The sequence below is a fragment of the Haplochromis burtoni genome, unplaced genomic scaffold, assembly GCF_018398535.1.
Source record: "Haplochromis burtoni strain Fernald_Lab_line unplaced genomic scaffold, NCSU_Asbu1 Contig_94, whole genome shotgun sequence".
In the NCBI taxonomy this organism is placed as follows: Eukaryota; Metazoa; Chordata; class Actinopteri; order Cichliformes; family Cichlidae; genus Haplochromis; species Haplochromis burtoni.
Window position 1 is genome coordinate 1,431,483 of NW_024582455.1, and position 10,110 is coordinate 1,441,592.

General features: G+C 38.2%; 1 protein-coding gene across 1 annotated transcript; it reads right to left on the reverse strand.

The window, feature by feature from the left end:
* Window positions 1-22: 22 nt before the first annotated feature.
* LOC102313052 (lysophosphatidic acid receptor 6-like) lies at window positions 23-4,507 on the reverse strand. Its single transcript, XM_042222755.1, has 2 exons — window positions 4,091-4,507; window positions 23-2,490 (listed from the first exon to the last, which is right to left on the reverse strand). Exons 1-2 carry the CDS (start codon window positions 4,505-4,507, stop codon window positions 2,287-2,289), a joined length of 621 nt encoding a protein of 206 aa, XP_042078689.1. The 3' UTR covers window positions 23-2,286.
* Window positions 4,508-10,110: the final 5,603 nt, after the last annotated feature.

Sequence of the window (10,110 nt, forward strand, 5' to 3'; positions counted from 1 at the left end):
CCCACTACTTTTCTGAATCGTTTTAGACTAACCTTTGTTTTCCCTTGCATGTGTTTATGTATAAGAGAAACAGCACTCTTAGAATGTTTTGTAAAACCACGTTTAAAGCCTTAGTCCAGAGTCAGAGACTGGACTAAAGTCAAAACAAGTGAAAGGGAGCGTATTATATGTTAGATGAACAAAACCAACTGTGATCTGTATATTTTGTCTGCCAATGAAATCTGTCTGTGAATAAAGTAGTAAAAAAAATGACTGAGTTGAGGCATATGTTACTTTATTTCAAACGTTACTAGGCTTCAGTCAGTATCTTATGAATGTAAAAAGGCTAAGGGGGTTTTGTTGTCACCATACGGGTGGGTGGGCAAGCAATGTGGACACCCAAATTTGTGAATACCATGACTCAAGAAAGAAGCGATGCAGGAGTTTCAAAGTGACAGCGTAGGTGTATCTTCGACAAGTTTTAATCTCAGTGACCTAGACTTCGAGGTTGGAGGTCAGAGGTCACGTTTTTTTGAAAATTCTGTGAATGTGATAACTGGAGAAAAAGCTGACAAAGGATTTTGAATTCGATACCATGGGAGCATCCAGTAGGAGGCTGAGGGTTGACGCTGGCTGCTGCCAGTATTTTTCATTTTACGGTTTCTATTTTGTATTCTGTACAGATTTAAACATTTCTATAGTAAAATCCTCGTGTGAACCTGCAGCTCTGCCAGCAACTACATTTCCAGTCACCATTAATCAAAAACATAAAATCTCCCTAGATTTTCTAAAGAAATCTCTTAAAGTAAAAGAGGTGACTTTGATGTGTTGGTTATTTGTTTTGCATAATGAAATCGCTCTTAACTGCTGTTTGTATTTGACATATGCCCCTTATAGTTGCTTTTTACATCTTCCAGTCTTTGTCAGTGATTTGAACTACATGCAGTGTGAAACTTGTAGTAGGTTAATGTAGGGTAATATTAGAAGAAATGACTGTATTACACAGATGGGATAAAACATGGACGTAGCCACTGTGATTCAACCACTGCTTTTGGTCTCAGGATTATCTTTTCTGTTTATATTGGAAGTAGAGCTTGTACATTGTTATCTGATGCCATCATGTCATCAGATAACATTTAATGAATTCTGTCTTTAATGACTTTAAAAAAGCCTCAAGTACTGACTGCAGACATTTGACTTTTTGGGGGGATTGTCTCCAATCCACACAGGGTCAAAGCTATACGTAAACGCTCATACAGGCTCTATTAATGTCCTTAGCAAGTTGCACTTTGGCAAGATGCTTTTGGTAGCCATGAAAAAGCTTCTATTGTAATTCTGGCAGATTGATGGAGTTCATTTTAACCATAGTCCACAAATTTTCTATAGTGCTGGTAATTCCAGAACCTTAATGATAGACTGCTTTATCGATTAACCAGTTTTAATGTGTCTTTGAGATCATTGTCCAACTGGAACACCCAACTGTGTCCAAGTTTCAAACAGCTAGGTGTTGATTTGAGGTGAAGCTGAAGAATCTGAATGTCATTCATGGCTGTGTGGCAGGCAGACTAGGACCCAAATGCAGGACTCTGAGTCGAGGATATGACTTGGAAAAAAAAAGCAACTTTAATGCTGTGACTTAAAAGTTTCAAAAATGGTATAAAAAAATACAAGACATCAGGTAAAAAGCTAAACTTGGAAACTCAGAACCGGGAGACCTGAAAACACACAACAAAAAAACAAGAGACGAGAGACTGAGACAAGGACACAAAAGCTTGACATTAGGACGGGGATAAACATGGAAACACACGACAGACTGGAGAGAAAAAACACACAACAGAAAGCAGCAGGAGATGCTGAAGACAGAACAGACATGAGAGCAGGCAAAAACTAAAAAATAGAAATATTAAACACAGATGCACTGGGAAATACAAAACTACAGACTAACTAATACAGGACAAGAAGATGAAAATCTGTTCAATCCAAAAGAAAGATTCACAAAACCATCATAAACTCACAAACTGTGTCAAAGACATAGGATCATGACATTTGTCCTTCATTACTCCATGCACAACAAAAGTGCTGCCACCACCATGCTTGATGTCTGATACAGTGTTCTTAGGTTTGAAAGCCTCAGGTTTAAATATACCTAAACAAGCATACCTCTTGCCATTGTGGCCAAATAACTCAATCATTGTTTCTTTGACTGGTAAAACTCCAGAAGTCATTTGTCCTGTTCGTGTGGGCAGGTGTAAATTTCAGCTTGAAAGTGTTGGTTTTGTAGCAGGGTTTTTTTTTTCTGAAACCTTCTCAGTTCACCATGAAGTAAAACTCACTGGACATTGGCCCTAGTATTACAGCACTTTCCTGTTCATGCCACAGTTGAACTTTTGTGGTTTCTGGGTTGTTCCTCAACATCGAAACCAATTTCATCCCAGCAGAATGTAACGGTTTGGGCCTTCTTCCAAGACTTGGCAAAGTGGTGACACGTCCAGATAACTTGGTCCTTATATCCTGGCAAGTAGAAACTACCAGTTGTAGTCAATTATGATCACTAGGTCTTGGCAAATGATGACTATATTGAATATGACATAATCAACTTTCGTGTACAATAGTAAACATTAACAACAGTAAAATGTAATGGCCAGTCTGGGAAATTCAACCAATCTTCAGTGTCTAATAGCATTTTCAGTGATAACCTTTGGATAATTTTAAATCTGCAGATGAGATAATCAGTCGTCTTACAGTCTGTTGTAGGCTTACACCAACACCCTTCCATCTGGTGGGACTTAATTAGGCCTTGAGCCGTTGGCTGCACTACTGAGGCACTCGCAAAAAAAAAACAAAGGCCTGAGTCTTATGAAAGGACTTAAAATATACAGAAGAGATGGGCTTAAACAGTGCTGTATGTAATGTTTTCAAAAATATTTACAAAATATTGTGATTAGTCAATTTTAAACCAGCTTTTCTGCTGAATGTTTAATTATTCTTAATTTATCCTCAACATTATTCATTCATGTGGTACTTTACATGCATACACACACACCCATCTGTCAGAGTTATTCTTATGTATATGCTGTTTTATTTGCCAAAAGAGAAACGAGGAGATTGATATTACTCTTATACGTCTTGATTAAATATTAGGCCAAAGCAACAACGATATGAGAAAAGGTTGTTTGTTTCATGTCCCTGACAGTATGTAGTTCCACACGTGACTTCCGGAAGACTCTGTTTCTTCTGGGGGGAGGGGACATCTTCTCATGTCAGAGTGTTAAATCTGACAAACTTATTACATGATACTGATCAGGATATTGACTTAATGTAAACTGAAGACAAGTAAGGACGCAGTTTTGCAAACACAAAAAAGTGTTGCAGCTGCCTTTTTTTCACAGTTTCTACTAAGTCAGCCATCGATTTGTGGTTGAGGTTTTCATGTTGCAGTGAAAATAGAACATGAAACCACTAGGCCAAGCCTCTTTCACTCCTTCACTTTCTGGGCTTGACACAAATGTTACAGAAGAAATGAACATTGATGGTTAACTGCTGAAAACTGTGCATGTGGTTGAACTACTTAAGAATCTTGTGCAGAAACGAGCTACTTTGTAAAAAACAAAAACAAAAAAACCCAAAAAACAGGCATGTATCGTGGGACATCTGATAGCAACTCTAGCAGGTCACTAATCTATAGTTCTCTTCCCGTGTCATCTTTTTTCTTCCAGAAGGAGTCAAAAGAAAAATAATACATCAGTGGATCCAGACAGCAGCTCAAAACAGTCAGACATGCCAGTGGAGTTATGCTGGTTTTGCTTTTTGTAAGTATGTGTAGTGGCATGGGCAGAAAACATGTGCAGAATATAAGCAAGTTGATGGCAAAAATCAGCATTACGTTCACCTTGTTTCTGACCTTTGCAGAGTCACTGAGATGTTTGTGTAGAGTCCAAGAAACCATAACGGTGCACACAATGTTGACTGCTAGCATTGTGACCAGTAACACAATCTGAAGGTAAATAATTGCTGATCGTGTTATACTTTTATAATAATGAGATTGAAAACAATTGTGTTCTGTGTGGTTCTGTAAGTGTTTAAAAAATCCTATGCCCTCTGGGATATTTACCACCAGGAAAAACCCCCAGACGAGCGCTGCTCCTTTCCAGGCATTGCACGAGGTCCGAAGATGGCGAGACCTCAGAGGATAAACCACAGCCAGCAGTCGGTCCACGCTTATGAAGGTGATGAAGGAGGCGCTGGAGCGGAGGTTTTTGCGAAAGATTATTACGCTGAAGAGGCATGTGAAAATTCCCAGTGGGGTGCCTGTTGCATGATGGTAGATCCTCATGGGCAAAGAGAAGATGGCTAGCAGGTCTGAGAGTGCCAGGTTCACCATGAAGACAGCGTTGGGTGATTTGAGGCTGTGGCGGCGAAGAAGAATCCACAGTGAGACTGCATTCAGTGGCAGACCTATCACCATAATGCAGCCAAAGATCCCAGCATAAACCCGGTCATCTTCTGTGGAGCTGTTTGATGTGTTCATGATGAGAAAAGAAATGTCTGAATGTCCTTTTTAAAGAACTGAAGCAGAGTGGCAAAGGTTCCTCTTTGTGTGGTTTTTCTTTGTGAGTGAGGCGTGACTAGTTTGTCACTGTAGCTAGTCACACTACAGGAAACTCAAGCTCATCTCATCTCATCTCATCTCATCTCACCTCATAAGCTCTGCCTCTATATTTGTGCTTTGAAAATGGGATCTCTGATTATGATTCCTGTAATACACATTTTTAATACGCTCTGACTGAGTTTATTTTTAGATTCTTGATTCTTTCCTTTGCAATATGGTTTAGTCTTGAGTTTAGTTTATTTAATGTCTCTGAGTTTATTTATTTGGGGGATGGTTTTTTTTGTAATATAAACTTTACTTCTATAAAGTATTTTCCCAGGTCAGGTTTGTGTCAGCCAAAATACAAAATAAACGTCTTGTTTTCTTTTACCAATTTCTCCTGTGTGGTCTTCATTCTGGTCCTCGCTGATTGGTCTCACACAATCTGCAGTGAGATCATGATGGTTTAGAAATAGAGGAAATGACAGTATTATTTTTGAGTTGCGTCTTTAATCTAGGCTATTGTAACCACTGTGACTCCACTGCAGGCAGGACCATGATAAAATTCACACATGAACGGCTTCCAAACTGAAGTTCACTAATCTGCAGTCAGCTTGCCTTATTTCCTTCCCTCACTTTTTTTTTTTTTAACTTTCAAGAACATTGAAAATAAAACAAATAAAAAATAATAGTCAATTAAATTTTTAGAGTTTTGTTATTTTAAGTATTGTGAAATTTAGGGATTTTCCCCATCTTATACTTAAATCAGACATTTTTCATCAATGTTCAGCTGTACACATACAGGTCCTTCTCAAAAAATCAGCATATTGTGATAAAGTTCATTATTTTCGGTAATGTACTGATAAACATTAGACTTTCATATATTTTAGATTCATTACACACAACTGAAGTAGTTCAAGCCTTTCATTGTTTTAATATTGATGATTTTGGCATACAGCTCATGAAAACCCAAAATTCCTATCTCAAAAAATCAGCATATCATGAAAAGGTTCTCTAAACGAGCTATTAACCTATTCATCTGAATCAACGAATTAACTCTAAACACCTGCAAAAGATTCCTGAGGCTTTTAAAAACTCCCAGCCTGGTTCATTACTCAAAATCGCAATCATGGGTAAGACTGCCGACCTGACTGCTGTCCAGAAGGCCATCATTGACACCCTCAAGCAGGAGGGTAAGACACAGAAAGAAATTTCTGAACGAATAGGCTGTTCCCAGAGTGCTGTATCAAGGCACCTCAGTGGGAAGTCTGTGGGAAGGAAAAAGTGTGGCAGAAAACGCTGCACAATGAGAAGAGGTGACCAGACCCTGAGGAAGATTGTGGAGAAGAACCGATTCCAGATCTTGGGGGACCTATTCATGATTCCATCTGCTGAAAAGCTTTATGGAGATGAAGATTTCATTTTTCAGCACGACCTGGCACCTGCTCACAGTGCCAAAACCACTGGTAAATGGTTTACTGACCATGGTATTACTGTGCTCAATTGGCCTGCCAACTCTCCTTACCTGAACCCCATAGAGAATCTGTGGGATATTGTGAAGAGAAAGTTGAGAGACGCAAGACCCAACACTCTGGATGAGCTTAAGGCCGCTATCGAAGCATCCTGGGCCTCCATAACACCTCAGCAGTGCCACAGGCTGATTGCCTCCATGCCACGCCGCATTGAAGCAGTCATTTCTGAGAAAGGATTCCCGACCAAGTATTGAGTGCATAACTGAACATGATTATTTGAAGGTTGACTTTTTTTGTATTAAAAACACTTTTCTTTTATTGGTCAGAATTTTTTTGAGATAGGAATTTTGGGTTTTCATGAGCTGTATGCCAAAATCATCAATATTAAAACAATAAAAGGTTTGAACTACTTCAGTTGTGTGTAATGAATCTAAAATATATGAAAGTCTAATGTTTATCAGTACATTACAGAAAAAATGCACTTTATCACAATATGCTGATCTTTTAAGAAGGACCTGTAAAACTGAGATATGATCGGTCTAAAAAAAGAAAAAAAAAAGCGTAATTTTACATGAAATAAATAAAAAGTATGAAACATTACAGGGCCTAGGCTCATGTGAATTTACAATGATGGATGCCAGATGGTTTGTTTTCAGTTACCTTTAATAAGTGCAAGTTTTGAACAGAGATGATCCGTTTGAATAAACAGGTAAAGACATGTTATTACAGTAGATAACCTGTGCTAAAACTAAACAGAAGAACAGGAAACAATTTCTTAAATGTGGCAGCGTGATGATAAATGATTAGACTGGACACAGTGAATGTTCCTCGTTTGGAGTCTTTTTCTGGAAAACATTTAAATATGTGGCGCTTGTGCGCTATCATCACATATGGTGATGATAAATAAAAGTGGCAACAGGTGCACTGGAGAGCCACAGTGTCCACAGACCATTTCTCTACTTTCCCTCCTGACTGATTTTCCTTTTGTTTGGTTTTTAGCTACTGTCCTTGTCACTGCTGGTAGCCCAGATGCTTACAGCCAATTCTGGTTGCACAGGTAGTCCAACTCCTCCAGGATGGCACATCCATGCAAGAAGGTTTGCTGTGTCTCCGAGCTCAGTCTTGAGTATATGGAGGAGATACCAGGAGATGGCAGGTTGCACAAAGAGAGTTGGACAGGGCCATAGAAAGGCCTCACCCTAAAGGGCAAGATCAGTGTCTGCTCATTTCTACTAGGAGGAGCTGCCAGACTCCCACAGAATGACCTCCAGCAGGCTATTCCTGTGCATGTTAGTTATCAAACTGTCAGGAAAAGGCTTTGTGAAGGTGGCACAAGGTTCCAACATCCTTTAGTGGGCCCCGTGCTCACAGTCCAGTACCATGTATCTGCATCTTCATCTTCATCTGCAGCTATGTCAGCTGAGTTAAACCTTCTTCTACTGACCACTCTGTGCATGGTCACATCACAGAAAAGTGGATAATGCAGAATCTATAGTAAACACCAGTCAAACATTGGTGAACTTTACTGGTATTTCTGGAAGTTTTATGAATCTTCAGCTTTAACTGTAGAAAAAGAATTCTTCATCCTTTTATAATCTTTTCCTCCAGGAAACACCGCATCAGCTACAGGACAGTTAAGTAATGTACATTTTGCTGTTACACAAAAGAAAACAAACAAAACAAAAAAGCATCTTTGTAAACAACAAATATATGTTTTATTTAAAATCTTTATACACTTTGACAGATATTAGCCCAACATTACTGCGACATACACAAGCTAACATTTGTTTAACAATATCAATAGAAACGTATCTACAGGAGATTTAACCTAACTAAATGAAATCAATTTCACTGCACATGGATGAAACAAATCAAAGCAAAATCAAAGAATCAAAACAAAACAAGCGGGAGAAAAGGCAGCAAGTAAGGGAAATTCATTCTTCACAAATTTCTTTCAAAAGAAAGGCGAGCACAGCATAACTAACATGCTAAGATTGATTTAGCTGTCAGCAGTTGTAACAGGCAGTGGGAGAGTTTTATATGTGACACTATATCTATCACAATTAGACAGCACAAATTACCACAATGAAACACATGGGCTTAATTTTAGAAAGAGCCATACAGAGCAAAGCAGCAGCAGCTCCCTCTCTAAATGATGTGCCATAAGGTGGGCTGATATAGTGGCAACTAAAATCTCCATCCATTCACCTCTATTTATCCAATTCAGGGTTGAAGGGGTGCTGGAGCCTATTCGAGCTACCATAGGGTGACAGGCAGGATATACCTTGTACAGGTCGCTAGTATGTCACAGGGCTGCCACTAAAATTCATTTTGAGCAATCACTTGTATCGACAGAAGTTTCAAATGAAACCTTAGCAACCCTAATATCAAGCAGAATTTAACATTATTATATATTGGACTAAATCAGCCATAAGGTTAGAGAGGCTTTTTTGTGGAAGCAAGTGTGTTTCAGGCAGATGAAAAATAGCCCCAAATGAAAAGCTCTTGAACTCATAAACAATTCACAAAAAAACATAGAAAACATACCAAGTGTTTAAACTGAGAAAATGTACCTTTTAAAGACAAATATTAGCCCATTTTAAATTTGATGGCAGCAACTGATCTAAAAAAAGACTCTTCTACTATGAAGCCACACTGCTGTAATAGAGCCAGTATGTCATTTATCACTGTCTTATGCAACAAATTCTCTGAAAAAATGTCATCAACATTTAGAGCATTGCTCTAAAATCTGTATATAACTATCAGCATTGATGGTGCCTTTCCAGATGTGCAAGTTGCCAATTTCATGGTCAGTAATGCACACCCATACCATCAGAAGTGTTACCTTTAGAAGGCCCATCTCTTCTTTAGTCCAGAGAATTGATCTGACCATAGAAAAGTTTTTCAATTTGTGCATTTTAAATGCATTTTGCCCAGAGAAGATGGCGGTGTTCCTGGACCATGTTCTTCTTTTTCTTTAACTTGGATTTGTCGTTGGCACAGTAAATTATGATTATGATTCACATACAGCAATTTCTGCAAGTGTTCCCATGCAGTGATTTCCATGACACAGGCATACTTTTTTGTAATGCAGTGCTATATTAAGGCCTGAAAATCACAGGACTGCAATATTGATTTTGGGCTTTGTCCCTTGCGCACAGAGATTCCTCCACATTCTCATAATGCATTGATGATGTTATGTATTGTAGATTATGAGATATTCAAGCCTTTACAATTTTACATTGAGGGATGTTATTCTGATTTTTTTTTCACAATTTAAAGACGCAGTTTTTATAGACTGATGAAACTCTTCCTTTCTAAGATGCTCTTTTTATACCACATTACTGACCTGTCTTTCATGCAACTGAAAAATGTACAACAAGGAGACAACTTATCACAAAAACAAAGCAGCTAGTCTGACTAAAAAGACGAAAAAACACAATTTTTCTTCTGTTTTTCTTATCTGTTTGTTAAAAGGTGGTTTGTTTCATGTCCTGACAGTATTTAGTTCAACAAGCGGTGACTTCCAGAAGCTTTTTTTAAAAAAAAGTCTCTAACTGATTTAGACAAGCTGCTTCGTCATTTGTGAAGTGAACAAATATAAAGTAGATTTAATGAATTATGTGATTTTTTTTCTCTACACTGTTTTTCTCAACTGCATGAGAAATACTTCAGGAGAAGGCTTTAAGAAAAAAACTTCAGTGCATCTGAATACATCTTCTCATGTCAGATTGTTAATTCTGACAAACTTATTACATGATACTGATTGAGATATTAACTGAACTTGACAAAAATAACATCTTAGTTCCAGTGTTGCAGCTGCCTTTTTTAACAGTTTCTAGTAAAGCAGATGAGCCACCGGTCTTCCTGTGGTTGAGGTTTTCATGTTGCAGTGAAAATAAAACATGAAACCACTAGGCCAAGCCAAGGCTTTTATTCTTTTACTTTCTGGCTTTTACACAAATGTTACTGAAGAAATGAACATTGATGGTTAACTGTAAAATAGTCAGATGTCAGATGTCTATTCATATTAACGTACAGAATTCACCTGCTTGCTGCTACTACTGCACA